The following is a 16,462-nucleotide window of genomic DNA, read 5'->3' on the forward strand; positions in this document are numbered from 1 at the left end:
AAGTTGCTGTACTTTTTACCATAGCAACTGTAACCTTTTTTATTTCTGGCTAGTACAGAGTGGACACAGTACAAATCTCAGTCCTCTTTTGAGTTGAGGTCATTCCCTGTATCACAACAACAGTCTCGAAGGCCTTCCCTGGCTCAATGTCTGCTGAAACCCCCTCCTACTCTACGTGCAAGAAAAACGGCCAGAAATGAAGCGGTTTTATTTTCTTCCCCATTTTCTTTGTCCTTCTGGCTCTCTCTGTCCCCCGGTAGCTCCATTCTTTCAACCCCTTTCAATCGCTTCTTGTTCTCTCTTGTCCTCACTCGCTCACTTGTTCGCTCACTCGCTCACGTAGTCCCTTTCCCAGAAAACTGCAGTGTACTGATCCCACAATATCCCACCCTCTCTGGCTAGACCAGAACTCGTACTCAGCATCCTCTTTCTTCTCCACCCATGTGCACGCACCCTTGCATCACACTCAAACACACACACACCCTAGAATGACTTCACTTCACCCGGTATAACAGGAAATTACCCCCTCTGTCGGCTCTGAAAGGGCTTATTTTTGGCATGGAAAACTTGTAATTAATGTTTTAATTACAGAAGCTCCTAAAAACAAGCTTTGAACGAAAAATGTAAGGTCTAGTCAATTATTATTATTAATAAATCAAATGTAAAGTCTCAAAGGGCTTCAGAGGCCATATATTTCAGAATCAAATTGTCTTTGTGCGTGTGCCCTGTGGATCAACCATGATGGTGTGTTAACCCCGTGACCCCGTCCTGAGACCTCACCCCGGGGGAAACGCAAAGCTGTGGACCCCTCGAAACAAGTCGCTTTACGGGACCCCAGTTCTGTGAGGACACGGGGAGGTTCTCACAAACACTTAAGTAAGTGTGTGTGTGTGTGTGTGTGTGTGTGTGTGTGTGTGTACTTCAGTGTGTGAACCTGGACAAGCTGGAGGCGGTGGACACGGAGGAGAAGATGATAGACAAGTCGATGGTGCTGCTGGAGGACAGGAAGTTCTGGGCCGGCATTGTGTTCCCGGACATCGACACCAACAGCTCGGAGCTGCCGCCCAAAGTCAACTACAAGATCCGCATGGACATCGACAACGTGGAGCGCACCAACAAGATCAAAGACGCGTGAGGAACCTCGTTATATCTCCATCACTAGGGGAGGGGGCACACATACACCTGCATTTAACCCTGCTGGAAGTATCTCAGATCAACGCTGCTTCATTCAATGTATCATTCATTAATATCCTAAAAGAGAAGTAAAGAGAAAAGATGAGTTGCTCTGAAGACGAACAAAATAAAGGTCTCTATACCCCTGTAGGTCTTGTTCTATCGAATCATAATTATAATTCCTATGTCTCCCCCATGTGACTCAAACTTCCCATACCTTTCTCCTCCATTCGCGCACCTGCTCTTTCTCATGTTAACCTGAAGCCGTCTCTGTCCTGTTAACGTAAAGCGTGCTTGCTCGCTCGCGTGAACCAAAAGCTCTCGCTCTTATATTAACCCGAAGCTCTCTCTCTCTCTCGTGGTAACCTGAAGCTCCCTCGTTAACCTCTCTCTCCCTCTCTCTCTCTCTGTAGCTACTGGGACCCCGGTCCCCGGGCCGACCCCTTCGAGGACATGCGCTATGTGTGGGGTGGCTTCTCCTACCTGCAGGACGTCATCGAGCAAAGCATTGTGCGGGCGGTCACGGGCACCAAGGAGAAGACGGGCGTGTACATCCAGCAGATGCCCTACCCCTGCTACGTCGACGACATGTAAGCCCAGAGAGCGTCTGTCCCCAGACAATCAACTCTAATAATAACCAGGAGGTTCTATTTACTTTATTGAAACACAAGTTTCAAGTCAAACGAATCACACCCTTGACCCTCGTCCCATCCCATCAACGTTTCAGAGTTTCAAGAGTGGGTTTGTGAGCTGATATGTATTTCCAGCCTCATTTCCGCTGGCACATTAGTCAGACCGCAAACTCTTGTTCTCAGAATTTAACTGCGCTTCGAAAACATCATTACTACATCCCACACACTTCCTTCTGTTGTGTTCCTTCTGTCTCTCAAGCTCTCTCTCATCCCCATCTTTGTTTTTTCTCATCCCTTCGTACTCACTCCCTCTTACTCATGTTGTCCCCCACAGCCTCTCGTTCTCTCTAGGTATCTCCGACTCATACATGTCTCATTTTCCTCTCCCTCTCTGTCCCCCACTCTGTCCTGAATGTTCTCATTCCCTCTCTCTCCCTCTCCCTCTCCCTCAATGTCATTCATTCATTCATTCGTTCATTCATCCGTTCATGTCCTCCTCCTCAGCTTCCTGCGTGTCATCAGTCGCTCCATGCCCCTCTTCATGACGCTGGCGTGGATGTACTCGGTGGCCATCATCATCAAGAGCGTGGTGTACGAGAAGGAGGCGCGCCTCAAGGAGACCATGCGGATCATGGGGCTGGACAACGGCATCCTGTGGCTGAGCTGGTTCATCAGCAGCCTCATCCCCCTGTTGGTCAGCGCTGGTCTGCTGGTGGTCCTGCTCAAGGTACTGCATGCACCCCCCCCCCCAAGAGACCCCCAAAGGCAGCCTTCAATTAGAATCGGGACTGGCAAAGAAACGTTGATAGAGGTGCAGCATCACACACGTTGACTCACTCACCCTCTAACTCTGTCCTCCGTCCACAGAAGGGGAACCTTCTGCCCTACAGCGACCCGGGCGTGGTCTTCCTCTTCCTGGGCTCGTTCGCCGTGGTCACCATCATGCAGTGCTTCCTGATCAGCACGGTGTTTGCGCGCGCCAACCTGGCGGCGGCCTGCGGAGGCATCATCTACTTCACGCTCTACCTGCCCTACGTGCTCTGCGTGGCCTGGCAGGACCACATCGGCTTCGGCTCCAAAGTGTTCGCTGTAAGTGGGTGGTGGTGGTGGTGGTGGTGGTGGTGGTTGTTGTTGTTGCTCTGGAGCTGTTATTGCAAAAGAAATGTAATCGTTAGATGTGTTCTCCGGTGTTCAAACCATACGGAAGTAAAGAACAGAATGGTATAGGGAAATGCAAAGGACAAATAAAACAGATGATTATATTGTCAATATAAATATAAACCCAGATGGAAAGAACTGATGGCTAAATACAAATGCAATGGATCACTATATAATAAACATACAAATAAATGGAAACGGAACGGATGCTTGTATATTAATATTATGAACAAAGAATCAATGCAATTATTGAATATAGGCTTCAATAAGTTAAGATAAAAAGGATATGTTTAAATGGTGTGTGTGTGTGTGTGTGTGTGTGTGTGTGTGTGTGTGTGTGTGTGTGTGTGTGTGTGTGTGTGTGTGTGTGTGTGTGTGTGTGTGTGTGTGTGTGTGTGTGTGTGTGTCTGTGTCTGTGTCTGTGTGCAGAGCCTGTTGTCTCCTGTGGCGTTTGGCTTCGGCTGCGAGTACTTCGCCCTGTTTGAAGAGCAGGGGGTGGGCATCCAGTGGTCCAACCTGGTGGCCAGCCCGCTGGAGCAGGACGACTTCAGCCTCACCACCGCCCTGGTGCTCATGTACTTCGACTCGTTCCTCTACGGGGTCATGACCTGGTACATCGAGGCGGTGTTCCCCGGTAAGGACCTCTCCGATGATGACCTGGTTTCTCTCGGTTGTTGCAAAGACTTTAACCCATGAAACGCCTCGAGCAATCAATAACCATTTTGACCGGTGTCTTCAGGCCAGTACGGTATTCCTAGACCCTGGTTCTTCCTGTTCACCAAGTCCTACTGGTTCGGAGAGGAGATGGGCACCACCACTACCATCCCCCAGGGCTGCAGGGGAAACGCTGGTGGTAAGGCTGCACACGCCTCTTCTCTCCACCAGGGGGCAGTAGGGAGGCTATTTTAACAGTGTTGATCTGGACCACTGAGACAATGCTGATGAAGGCTGACTCTTGTGTTTCCTGTCTGTGGTTTGTTCAATCCAGCGAATGTAAGCAGCCAACTGTCTGCGATGAACACATGAAAACATGTTTTTTTTAGAATCTCTCAACAACTTTATTGTGTCTTAGTTAACTCCTTTTCCGGGGACTTTTTAGCTTGAAGTCAGACACCCAACACGGACTGTCCTGGCACTCCTGATTAAATGTGTAAGCTGCAATACGAAGTGTTAAGGTGGTTGATTCATGGTAATGGCCGACGATACCGCAGCCTTTTGGTAGGGACTATTATGTCGTTGTATAGAAGATGGACCCCTAGTGCCCCCCCCTTCCCTGGGGCTAACACTGACCCTCCCTGCGTAGCGGTGTGCATCGAGGAGGAGCCGTCCCACCTGAAGGCCGGCGTGTACATCGAGAACCTGGTGAAGGTCTACCGCCATGGCAAGAAGCTGGCGGTGGACGGCCTCTCGCTGGGCTTCTACGAGGGCCAGATCACCTCCTTCCTCGGTCACAACGGCGCCGGGAAGACCACCACCATGTGAGTGACGGAGGACGGGGTTATGGTGTAGCCCCAAAGCAGGCCACCCTGAGGGGTCAGGGGTCATGGCTCCTATTCCTGGAACCTCTTTTGTTTTAAAGCTTTGTTATGAACACTTTGGTTTGGGTGGATGCTTTTGGGGTTGACCCACTCAAAGAGTACTGTTTGGATTACTACTAGTACTGATAATGTCCAGTCACCGACCTCACCACAAGTGTTTTGCGTGCTTGGAATGTAATGAAGAGCTGAATACGAGAATGATCCAAGCTAGCGGCCGATGCTAACGCTCCCTCCTCCGTAGGTCGATCCTGACGGGTCTGTTCCCGCCGACCTCCGGCACGGCCTACATCATGGGCAAAGACATCCGGACCGAGCTCAGCGCCATCAGACAGAGTCTGGGCTTCTGCCCGCAACACAACGTCCTCTTCAGCATGTGAGTACCGCGAGGCTCCCCCCCCTGGCCTCGTTTAGATCCCCCATAATCCTCTGCTCTGGGGCGGATGGAACCCCCCACCATCCTCCACTGACCTCCGTGTGCTTCCCCCCAGGCTGACGGTGGAGGAGCACATCTGGTTCTACGGCCGGCTCAAGGGCCTGACGGAGGAGCAGGTGAAGGTGGAGATCGAGCAGATCCTCAAGGACACGGGCCTGCCGCACAAACGCACGTCGCCCACGCGCACGCTGTCGGGGGGCATGCAGAGGAAGCTGTCGGTGGCCCTGGCGTTCGTCGGGGGGTCGAAGGTCGTCATCCTGGACGAGCCCACGGCCGGCGTGGACCCCTACGCCCGCAGAGGGATCTGGGATCTGCTGCTCAACTACAGACAAGGTGGGTGCACCTCTTCCCCGCCGGTCCCATCGGGACCAGCGGATTGGCCGGGAGGGACCAACCGCTGAGGAGGGAAACGGCGTCCGTGATCTCACACACCCCAACGAGGCCGCGGTGTTCACCACAATGCTGCTCAATCGAATTGGTTCAGAAGAGCGGTGAGGACCGGCCTCTCTGACGCTCCTCGCCTCCTCCCCCTCCCTCAGACCGGACCATCATCCTGTCCACGCACCACATGGACGAGGCGGACATCCTGGGCGACCGCATCGCCATCATCTCCCACGGGAAGCTGTGCTGCGTGGGCTCCTCGCTGTTCCTGAAGAACCAGCTGGGCACGGGCTACTACCTGACCCTGGTCAAGAGGGAGCCGGAGCCCTCCCTGGCCTCCTGCCGCAATTCCTCCAGCACCGTGTCCTTCACCAAGAAGGTAAGCGTCTGCAGCGGCGATGGCGTCCCCTGCTGGCTGACGGTGGTGTTACTGCTGCAGAATATGTCATCAAACCATTGTTATGGTAGCATAATCACTTTTAGAACGTTGATAGTTTAATAACTGTCTCAGTATTTAGGTGTGTCGATGTATTTGAGTATCGTTGGATATTTCAAGTGTATGCATTTATTTCTTCGGTCTAAACTTGTTTTGCTCTTCCGTTCTCTCTCTCTCTCCGTCCGTCCGTCCAGGAGGAAGAGTGTGTGTCTGACGGTAGCTCTGATGCAGGCCTCGGCAGTGAGAACGAGAGCGAGGCGGCCACCATCGGTAAGCGTCTCCCACCCAGCGTTGGTCCATCGCACTGCTCAGGACGGTTTCTGAGGAAAAGCAGACATTATCCGGTTATATGGGCGTTCCCAGAGACTCAGGTCTCTGGGAACACGCCTGCGTAGCTCCGTAAACCTCCTGTGATTGATCGTCTGACCTCCGATTCCCCCGGTCGCCCCCCAGAGAACGGACCTGCCGCCTCCATGAGCCCCTTCATCGCCCCGGACGTGGCCCACATCTCCAGCCTGATCCTGGGCCACGTCCCGGCGGCGCGGCTGGTGGAGGACCTGGGCCACGAGCTGACCTACGTGCTGCCCTACAGCGCGGCCAAGGGCGGGGCCTTCGTGCCCCTCTTCAGGGACCTGGACCACCGGCTCGCCGACCTCGGCATCTCCAGCTACGGCGTGTCGGACACCACCCTGGAGGAGGTGAGAAGGTCACAAGTTGACCTTGCAGCCGGGTTACCATGGCAATGACTCTCCTCTCCTGTGATGCATCCCTCAGAACAGCTTTTAACATCCAACTCTACCCTGGCCCTTTTTTTCTTAATTCCCTCATTTGGATACAGTTAAATGTTTTATGGGTTCATTAAGGATTCTCTGGGGATGATTTAATGAATGCATGTCTTGGAGAGACCTTGTTCATAATAACGGAGTACAATGTTGATCTTTCTTTAACTGAGGACTTTCGCTGTTCTGTAGATTTTCCTGAAAGTGGCCGAAGATAACGGCGTCGACGTTGAAGTCCCCTCAGGTAAGGTGTCCCGAAAGTGACCCCTGACCTCTGAACCCTGTGGCCTTTCATTCCAAAAAGTAAAACCCGCAGGTCACAGCTCGTCTGATGTATCAATGAACGGTTGCTTGTGTCACCGCAAACATGGAAGACAGATGGAGAGAACATGGCTGGATGCACAAACTGATGTGCCTCAAATAGCCCATAACAAAGTGTGTGTGTGTGTGTGTGTGTGTGTGTGTGTGTGTGTGTGTGTGTGTGTGTGTGTGTGTGTGTGTGTGTGTGTGTGTGTGTGTGTGTGTGTGTGTGTGTGTGTGTGTGTGTGTGTGTGTGTGTGTGTATAGACGGAACACTGCCAGTGAAGCGGAGGCCGCGAACGCATGCCTTCGGTGGGGACCACCAGAGCTGTCTGAAGCCCCTCACTGAGGACGACCACGAGGAAGGCAACGAATCCGAGGGAGACCCAGGTAGAAACACTCACTGACTCACTCACTCACTGACTCACTGAGCGCCGTGTACCGAACCGTCGTGTCGTTCCCCTGAAGGTGCCGATCCCCGGGAGACGGACTGGCTCCACTGCAGTCACGGTAAAGGGTCCTACAAGGAGACGGGATGGACTCTGAGGAAGCAGCAGTTCATCGCCCTCATCTGGAAGAGGTTCCTCTACGCCCGACGCTCCCGGAAAGGATTCTTCGCTCAGGTGAAGCTCATGTTGGATGGGGCCACTGCTGTAGGATGGAGGCACTCCTTGATTGTTCGTTGTTGAGACATATCAGGGCTATGATTGGCTACTGGGATAGAATGTTTTGGGCGGTTCTATGATTGGACATCCCTGAAGACAGATGGCAGAGCTGAGGTCATCTATTAAGATTAATTCAAATGTCATCCTTTCTTTTCATTTGAACAAATTTTGTTCTTCTGCACTTCGTATTGATGCTTTGCAAAAGAAAACTCTAGGAGTCTGTTGCCGTATATTAGAGCGACGATTGGCTGTGGCTAGACGCGAGTGCTTGGATGGGTTTCTGACCTGTTCCCCTCCTTGCAGATTGTCCTTCCTGCCGTGTTTGTCTGCATCGCTCTGGTGTTCAGCCTCATCGTCCCGCCCTTCGGAAAGTATCCCAGCATTGAGCTCCAGCCGTGGATGTACGAGGAGCAGGTCACCTTCTTCAGGTACTGCAGATCCCCTGACTCACTCACTCTCACCCTCAAACCCCCCTCTCTCACCCTCAAACCCCTCTCTCACCCTCAAACCCCTCTCTCACCCTCAAACCCCCTCTCTCACCCTCTAACGACACTTTGGGAGAGACGATGCATTAGTCTGTTGATGAAGGAGTTGCTGTCTGTATGAGGTGCATCAGGATGTGAAGGAGTGTGTGTTTGTGAAAGGGTTATTCATGTACCCGTGTTCCGTCCCCAGTAACGACGCCCCCGACGACGTCACCATGAACAAGCTGCTGAGTGCTCTGATGGAGGCGCCGGGCCTGGGCACGCGCTGCATGGAAGGATATCCCTTCCCGTAAGACCCCCCCCCCCCCCCCCCCGCCCCACATACACCACATGTCTTCCTGTTGACAGACTGGTGGGTCATTCCACATACACCTACAGGGCGGCAACTAAAGACTCGAGAGGAAATGTACTTTTGTCTCTCCCGCCTGAGCTTCACAATAAGGAGGTCAGCCCCAAGCTGGAGAAGTGTAAAAAAAATCTCTAATCTTGTTTTATCCTAAACACGAAATAACCTCAAACGAAATATCAGAACCAACCATTATAATAAACGGGCCTGAGTCCGTCCTGACGCAGTGCCACCGTGACGATGACTGTGACCTTGTTTCGACCTCTTGACCCCCGTCACGGTTGACCAACGGGCGCCCGTCTCCTCCCCCTTCTCGCTCTCCAGTGGGAGCTCCTGTACGATGGGAGACGAGGAATGGGCCGTCCCGGAAGTTCCTGAGAGCGTTCAGATGCTCTTCAGCGCCACCAACTGGACCATGGACCACCCCTCGCCCGCCTGCAACTGCAGCTGCGACGGGAAGAAGAAGATGCTTCCGGAATGTCCCGCTGGAGCGGGCGGATTGCCCCCCCTGGAGGTAAGCGCAACGCACTGCCAGGACTTAGTCGGAGCCCGGACGGGTCAGGTCATAGCCTTAGTCCAAATCCGTCAAAGTGCATCCCTTGCCCTTTGTCACGGATTCGTCTAGTCCTGTCCTCACACCGAGCCATAAGTCATGTTTTGACCTCCACCGTGACCCCGAGCAAAGCCAACAGGTAACGTTGGACCTTGTTGTGTGTGCAGATCAAGATCAGTGCTACAGACACGCTGCAGAACCTGACTGGCCGAAACATCTCCGATTACCTGGTGAAGACCTACGCTCAGATCATCGGAAAAAGGTTTGTAAACAAGAACCGTCATTCTTTATGAGCCCACTGGTACTGCAAAATACATTTCTAACAAAACCTTTCTTTCCCTTTTGTCTTTGATCAGTTTGAACAACAAAGTGTGGGTGAATGAATTCAGGTAAGTTTTCCAATTTCACCGTGTTTTTTTTCAAAATGTCTTTGACCAAGAGGACATAGATTGCAAATTATTTGACATCAATGTTAACGTGTTGTTTTTCTTTTCTAGATATGGAGGCTTCTCATTGGGCGCCAGGAGCACTCAAGTCCTCCCTGCAGCCAATGAGGTGGACGATGCCATCGAGCGGGTCCGGAAGATCTTTGAACTACAGAAGGTTTGTGTAAAGCCCACTTGGGACGGTTTAAATGTCGCTGCTGGCTGAAGATGACAGTACAATGGCTCACACCATGTGCTCTCAACAGCTTCTGCAGGCCTGCCTCTATGCACAATGTTCATGTCGTTTTCTGTCTCTTGCCAAAGGGGGCTGCAGCGGATCGCTTCCTGGGCAGCTTGTCCGGCTTCATCAACGGCCTGGACACCAAGAACAACGTGAAGGTAAGGAGACCTTGAGGCGGTCCACATGTTAGGCCTTTGAAGCCCCTCTGAAAACCCGCCGTGCTTCAGGGCTTTGCGGATAAAGTTAACCTGACCCAAGCTCTTTGTGTCTCCAACCCTTCTTCCTCATCCCTCCTTTGATATTTTCCCTACTGCTCTTCCTTCACTACTTTCCACATTCAACTCTTTGGCCTCTTCCACCTCCCCCCTTCCTCGTGCTTCTATTCCAATTTCCTCCTCTTCATCCTACGTCTATTCCTCCTTCCTGCCCCGTCTACCGCTCCCAGATCTGGTTCAACAACAAGGGCTGGCACAGCATCGGGGCGTTCATAAACGTGATGAACAACGGCATCCTGCGTGCCAACCTGCCGCCCGGGGCCGACCCCACCAAGTACGGCATCAGAGCCTTCAACCACCCCCTCAACCTGACCAAGGAGCAGCTGTCCCAGGTCGCACTGTGAGTCCGCTTCGGGTTGGACCCACCCTTGGCAACACGAGGACCGCGTCCCTGTAAAGAGTGTCTCCTTTGTGTCTGACCATCTCCCTCCTCGTGCAGGGTGACCACCTCGGTGGACGTGCTAGTGTCCATCTGTGTGATCTTCGCCATGTCCTTCGTGCCGGCCAGCTTCGTGGTGTTCCTCATCCAGGAGCGCGTGAGCAAGGCCAAGCACATGCAGTTCATCAGCGGCGTGCAGCCGTTGATGTACTGGGTGGCCAACTTCACGTGGGACATGGTGAGTAGGGGCGGGACGGAGGGGACAGGAAGTGGAGGGGCGGGGACGGAGGCGGACAGGAAGTGGAGGGGCGGGACGGAGGGGACAGGAAGTGGAGGGGCGGGACGGAGGGGACAGGAAGTGGAGGGGCGGGGACGGAGGCGGACAGGAAGTGGAGGGGCGGGGACGGAGGGGACAGGAAGTGGAGGGGCGGGACGGAGGGGACAGGAAGTGGAGGGGTGGGGGCTGAGGGGACTCATTTCGTTATACTTTTTGTCTTAGACACACATTAATACACATAGACCTCAGTTTTCTGAATTTAAATTTAAGATTTAAATTTGCATACTTTTTAAAGCAGACAATGCATTTTGCAAATTGTCTAACCCATAGTTTACTCTGTAACAGAAAAAAAAAAACTGGTCCACAAATTCCTAAATGTGACCATGAATATGATTTGCCCCATGGGGTATCGCTGGTGTGATTGTGTGGTGGACCATCGCATTAACACGCCCCTCTCCCTGTTGTGTTCCCCAGCTCAACTACATCGTCCCGGCGTCCCTCGTCATCCTCATCTTCGTCTGCTTCCAACAGCAGGCCTACGTCTCCTCCACCAACCTCCCTGCCCTCGCCCTGCTGCTGCTGCTCTACGGGTGAGGGCTTCGAACCCACGACCCCCTGGGCACTCAAAGGGCTCCGTCACCTTATTCCCCTCCCGGACGGCAGAGGACTATGGGGACACCGAGTGGGAACGTTCTGGAACGCTTAAGAAAACTCCCCTTTTCCCTCCCAAAGGAATAAAACAGAGTCACCCGTTACCTAATGAGGGGCTCATGTTTTATATCTTAATGGATTTTATGCTTTTGTGTGTACATTTGATTGCCCATTGAGCGAGAAAAATCGGAATTCCCAGGCTGACCTCTCGTCTGCGTCGTCCCTCAGGTGGTCCATCACCCCTCTGATGTACCCGGCGTCGTTCTTCTTCACCATCCCCAGCACGGCCTACGTGGTCCTCACCAGCGTCAACATCCTCATCGGCATCAACGGCAGCATCTCCACCTTCGTCATGGAGCTGTTCGGGAACAACGTGAGTCCGAGCCCCCGCCAGGCGGCCAGGTACGGCGTCCTCCGTGGAGGCACGGGGCTCAAGGGGCTGACCTGTTGTTTGGCTTCTGCAGGAGATCGGCGGGATCAACGACATCTTGAAGAACGTTCTGCTCATCTTCCCCCACTTCTGCCTGGGGAGGGGTCTCATCGACATGGTGAAGAACCAGGCCATGGCCGACGCCCTGGAGCGATTCGGTGAGCTCCACGATCCTGTCTCGCTCAGAGGGTAGAGGACGGTATTATCACGGCCAGGGTTAGAAGTTTGATTCCCAGTGATTTGGAAACGTGGGTTTTTGATTTTATTTTATCGTTTTGATTTAACCTATCCATAAATCGTTTTGTTTTTTACAATGCACAGGATATCCGTATACCGTGGGTTAACTAAGCTTTCTAGTGGACATTTAGTTTCCTTCGAGCAATCAAACACAGGAAGCCAATCCCAAAAATATTATACAAAATACTGAATGTAGGTCTGACAGCTGTGTGTCGGGGTTGTTCCCTCAAACCGCTCTGTGGTGTCCAGGGGAGAACCGGCTTCGCTCCCCGTTGGAGTGGGACATGGTGGGGAAGAACCTGTTCGCCATGGCTGTGGAGGGGGCGGTCTTCTTCATCATCACCGTGCTCATCCAGTACCGCTTCTGCATCAAACCCAGGTACTGGAACATGACATGTACACGCATATATACCTTCTCACACGCGCCTTCAGACAAACACGCACACTGTGACAACTGGCTGCACACACACACAGACAGACACACACACACACACAGAGACAGACAACTGGCTAAGCTCCCCCAGCGTGTTCCTGACCTCCCCCCCCCCCCCCCCACCAGGCCCATCAGCCACCTGAAGAAGCTGACCCCCCTCGGGGAGGAAGACGAGGACGTGGCGCGTGAGAGGCAGAGGATCGTGCACGGCATGGGGCAGGGAGACATCCTGGAGCTACGTCAGCTGACCAAGGTACAGGCTGCTCCTCCTCCATCCTTCTACCTGTCTTCACCTCCGCCCACACACTATCTCATCCACCCGTTTCTCCACCCACTGCATTAAACCCATCCAATTCATTGTGCCATCTATCTTTCACTTTGCCGATTCGTTTTAGGGGAGGCTGGCCCTAAACTTGAGTCTTTAGACTACAGCATTCAAACATGAGTAGTGTTCTTCTGTGAGCTGAACAAAGTGTTTGTGCAGGTGTACAAGAGGAAGCAGAAGCCAGCGGTGGACCGTCTGTGTGTCGGCATACCGCCTGGAGAGGTGAGCTGGATGGAGGGGACAGGATTCAACACACCTTAGATTTAGTTCTTAATTATAATATTTTTTCTGATGTTGATATGATTGAACGATGATGAACATTAGTCAACAAACCCTTCCTCAGAGGAGGGATGGTGCTGTATTAACATGGATCTGTCACTCACTTCATTTCTCCCTCTCATCAGTGTTTCGGCCTGCTGGGAGTGAACGGAGCAGGGAAGACCACCACCTTTAAGATGCTGACGGGAGACGCCTTGGTGACCAGTGGAGAAGCCTTCATAGCTGGGAGGAGGTGAGCACACCTCCCCTCTCCTCCTATTACTACGTCTGAACCTCCCTCTTCCACAGACTGACCTGAGGGCCCTTTGACCCAGTAGTAGATCATGTTGGATATGATGGCGCGTTTCCACCGGCGGGTGCAGTTAGGACAGTTCGATAAGGTCCGGTATTATAGGTGCGGTAATGCACGACTTAGTTACGGCCCCCGTCTCCACCGCCGACGGCACCCACATGGCAGGGCGGGCTTAAGCCACATGGCGATAGCCGCGGCAGCTTGGTAAGCACCGCGACCATAGCAGCGCGACACAGTGTAGCCTGCTAATAAATCCAATTTAAAAAGAAGAACGCGGCACAGGAAACAAAGAGCAACAATGCAGGACGTCCAAGAAGGACGGCAAACTTTTCCAGGACATTTTCTTCAATAAGCGTTCGCCGTGTTCCCGAAATACCTTGGCCACTTTTGTCGGTGGAAACGCGAACCGTTCTGCACCTTTTCATACCAAACCGAACCACCGGTGGCAACATGTAAGCTCTGCCATAAGCTACGCCCTTAACCTGATCACACTTTCTAAAGGCAATCGGTGAGGAATAACTTCTTCAAGGACACTTCTTGACAGCAAAGTATTTGATTTAATTTTAAAGCATGATCATGGGAAGATACAGGGAGCAGTTTACCAACCATGTAGACAATGGGTGCACATGATGCTTGTAGGGAAGCTTTCACACCATGGTCAGTGACGACAAAGGAAACAAAAGGCGAGGGGGAGTGATCGTTGTGGAGAGTTAAGGATTGGCCGTTGCTGAAGTCAGCCCTGGTGGGAGAGACTAAGGTTATTTGCAATACACTATGGGGGAGTGTGGACATGTCTACAAGGCTGGGAGACAGTTATAGGAATCTGCACAACAAAGGAGTCAGCAGATTGGCCTGGCCTTGTGTCAGACCCCTGGCTACAGTGGCAATGCAAATGGGAACTACTGTAACACATTGGAATGGAGACAGGAAGAGAGACCTCTCTAGGTGCAAGAAGAATTTCTACGAATGCCTTTTCAATTGATTAGTAATTATATAAACAAGGTTAATATAATTAATGCACAAACATGATTAATATTTCCACGACAGTAATGCAACAAATAGTCTGTATGTACATCCTTTTTTCCTAGTTCTATCAACATTACTCTTAAGTTTACTGCAGTGTTTTTCATTTGACTAACGTGTGTGTGTGTGTGTGTGTGTGTGTGTGTGTGTGTGTGTGTGTGTGTGTGTGTGTGTGTGTGTGTGTGTGTGTGTGTGTGTGTGTGTGTGTGTGTGTGTGTGTGTGTGGGGTAGCATCCTGAGGGAGATAGACGAGGTCCACCAGAACATGGGCTACTGTCCCCAGTTCGACGCCATCAACGACCTGCTGACGGGACGAGAGCACCTCGAGTTCTACGCCGTGTTGAGGGGGGTCCCCGAGAAGGAAGTCTGCGACGTGAGTCGCCGTTATACCGTCTCATGGATCCAACATTTATCGTGCTTGTATTTTTACTTCTAATCTTTGCGTCGGTGCCATTCATGTGTGTGGAAGTGTCTCACCTGTTGTGGCGGTGCGTTGGGGGGACCAGGTGGCAGAGTGGGGCATCAAGAAGCTGGGTCTGGTGAAGTACGTGGACAAGGCAGCAGGCAGCTACAGCGGAGGCAACATGAGGAAGCTGTCCACCGCCATGGCTCTGATTGGTGGACCGCCCGTCGTTTTCCTGGTAGGTCTGCACGCACGCTCGATGGTACACGGGCACTTGAACACTAGCAAACAAAAGTGGAGCAGGTTTCTTTACACACAATCAAATAATCCCTTAATTTGGGCGACATCAATATACTGTAAACCTGAACCCAATCAGGCCACCTATTGCGTAAACGGTAGGCTCGGTAGAAACTGGCTCAGTCTGGGTTTGTTTTCTGATGGGAGAAAGGAGAGACTTCAGTCGGAGTTAACCTGTCTGTTGTGTGAGAGAAGTGAGAGTGAAAAGAGAAACACAACTGTAGATAAATCCTCAGAACTCTCTCGGAAAAACGTGTCCTTAAGACGCGGAGGAGGAGGAGGAAGGTGGCGTGTTGAGGTTGTCTCCCCTCCTGACCTCGTCCTCTGTGTCTCGTGCTCCCCCTGTGGGCTCTCGTCTGCCTCCGGTGCTGCTCCAGGACGAGCCCACCACAGGCATGGACCCCAAGGCCCGGCGCGCTCTCTGGAACTGCATCCACAGCGTCATCAAGGAGGGCCGGTCGGTGGTGCTCACCTCGCACAGGTCAGGGCTCTGCCAGCACTCACTCTCACACTCTACAGAAACACACACAGGGAGCCTTCTCTGCTGTTCCTCAATAAAAACATTCGACCATACGGAGTGCATCATGTTGTCTGTTTTTGACCCTCAGCATGGAGGAGTGTGAGGCGTTGTGCACCAGAATGGCCATCATGGTGAACGGGAGGTTCCGCTGTCTGGGCAGCGTCCAACACCTCAAGAACAGGTAAGTCCAGCCGTTAAACGCTGTAAATACATCCGTTTGTCGGCCACCAGCATCATCGTTGTTCCTCTGTGAGAGGGCTCCTTCTGTCTTATGGAAGAGTGTCTTCTCTTGATAATGTACGAATGCAACGCAATCTTTCTTTCAAGATGCACAGGTTGATGGCTGTTTGTTGAGCTAAATAATAGCAGCCTAATGTTGTCACTAACCTATACATTGAAGTTAATGCTTTCATGTTTTACCGCTTTGTTTGACGGCTTCATGTGAGATTTGACCATCAATTCCTCAGGACACAGTCAGTCGTTTTAACACCCTCCCTGCCTGCCTGCCTCTCTTCCTTTCCCCACCAGGTTTGGCGATGGCTATACCATCGTCCTGCGTGTGACGGGGCCCGACCCCGACCTGGTGCCAGTGATGAAGTTCATCGAGAGCGAGTTGCCGGGCAGCACGCTGAAGGAGAGGCACCGCAACATGCTGCAGTACCAGCTGCCCTCCAGCTCCACCTCCCTCGCACACGTCTTCTCCATCCTGGCCCGCAACAAGGAGCTGCTGCAGATCGAGGACTACTCGGTCAGCCAGACCACCCTGGACCAGGTACACCACTAGACCGACGCACGCTTCCTTAGAGACCACCCTGGACCAGGTACACCACTAGACCGACGCACGCTTCCTCAGAGACCACCCTGGACCAGGTACACCACTAGGCCGACGCACGCTTCCTTAGAGACCACCCTGGACGTCCCCAGTTTGGGACATGGGGGTGCGCTGATGTTTTTGAGAATAAACCGAAATGGGTTTATGAAAACGGTGGTGAATATTGCAGATGTTACGATCAACACGCCGACCAAGGCGATGACACTTGGACCCAAAGGGATCCAACGCAGACCCATAAGATCAAACCCCAAGGCAGTCTAGACT

The 16,462-nt window shown here is 52.4% G+C and overlaps 1 protein-coding gene across 1 annotated transcript in view; it reads left to right on the top strand.

Moving 5' to 3' along the window:
* The window catches only part of abca1b (ATP-binding cassette, sub-family A (ABC1), member 1B), a 36,616-nt gene that overhangs the window by 18,522 nt on the left and 1,632 nt on the right, over window positions 1-16,462 (top strand). The window contains exons 13-48 of the mRNA XM_060063846.1: window positions 926-1,131; window positions 1,587-1,763; window positions 2,310-2,532; window positions 2,673-2,894; window positions 3,393-3,597; window positions 3,703-3,816; window positions 4,267-4,441; window positions 4,743-4,874; window positions 4,990-5,267; window positions 5,474-5,694; window positions 5,946-6,021; window positions 6,205-6,449; window positions 6,723-6,774; window positions 7,098-7,220; window positions 7,299-7,453; window positions 7,799-7,923; window positions 8,171-8,269; window positions 8,651-8,840; window positions 9,047-9,141; window positions 9,236-9,268; window positions 9,377-9,482; window positions 9,629-9,703; window positions 9,991-10,160; window positions 10,260-10,437; window positions 10,951-11,066; window positions 11,356-11,500; window positions 11,592-11,715; window positions 12,044-12,173; window positions 12,354-12,480; window positions 12,712-12,774; window positions 12,957-13,063; window positions 14,378-14,519; window positions 14,653-14,787; window positions 15,224-15,327; window positions 15,455-15,547; window positions 15,895-16,138. Of these exons, the coding sequence (XP_059919829.1) occupies window positions 926-1,131; window positions 1,587-1,763; window positions 2,310-2,532; window positions 2,673-2,894; window positions 3,393-3,597; window positions 3,703-3,816; window positions 4,267-4,441; window positions 4,743-4,874; window positions 4,990-5,267; window positions 5,474-5,694; window positions 5,946-6,021; window positions 6,205-6,449; window positions 6,723-6,774; window positions 7,098-7,220; window positions 7,299-7,453; window positions 7,799-7,923; window positions 8,171-8,269; window positions 8,651-8,840; window positions 9,047-9,141; window positions 9,236-9,268; window positions 9,377-9,482; window positions 9,629-9,703; window positions 9,991-10,160; window positions 10,260-10,437; window positions 10,951-11,066; window positions 11,356-11,500; window positions 11,592-11,715; window positions 12,044-12,173; window positions 12,354-12,480; window positions 12,712-12,774; window positions 12,957-13,063; window positions 14,378-14,519; window positions 14,653-14,787; window positions 15,224-15,327; window positions 15,455-15,547; window positions 15,895-16,138 (5,205 nt within the window). The remainder of the gene's footprint in view (window positions 1-925; window positions 1,132-1,586; window positions 1,764-2,309; window positions 2,533-2,672; window positions 2,895-3,392; window positions 3,598-3,702; window positions 3,817-4,266; window positions 4,442-4,742; window positions 4,875-4,989; window positions 5,268-5,473; window positions 5,695-5,945; window positions 6,022-6,204; window positions 6,450-6,722; window positions 6,775-7,097; window positions 7,221-7,298; window positions 7,454-7,798; window positions 7,924-8,170; window positions 8,270-8,650; window positions 8,841-9,046; window positions 9,142-9,235; window positions 9,269-9,376; window positions 9,483-9,628; window positions 9,704-9,990; window positions 10,161-10,259; window positions 10,438-10,950; window positions 11,067-11,355; window positions 11,501-11,591; window positions 11,716-12,043; window positions 12,174-12,353; window positions 12,481-12,711; window positions 12,775-12,956; window positions 13,064-14,377; window positions 14,520-14,652; window positions 14,788-15,223; window positions 15,328-15,454; window positions 15,548-15,894; window positions 16,139-16,462) is intronic.

Source organism: Gadus macrocephalus, chromosome 10, assembly GCF_031168955.1.
Source record: "Gadus macrocephalus chromosome 10, ASM3116895v1".
NCBI classification, from domain to species: domain Eukaryota; kingdom Metazoa; phylum Chordata; class Actinopteri; order Gadiformes; family Gadidae; genus Gadus; species Gadus macrocephalus.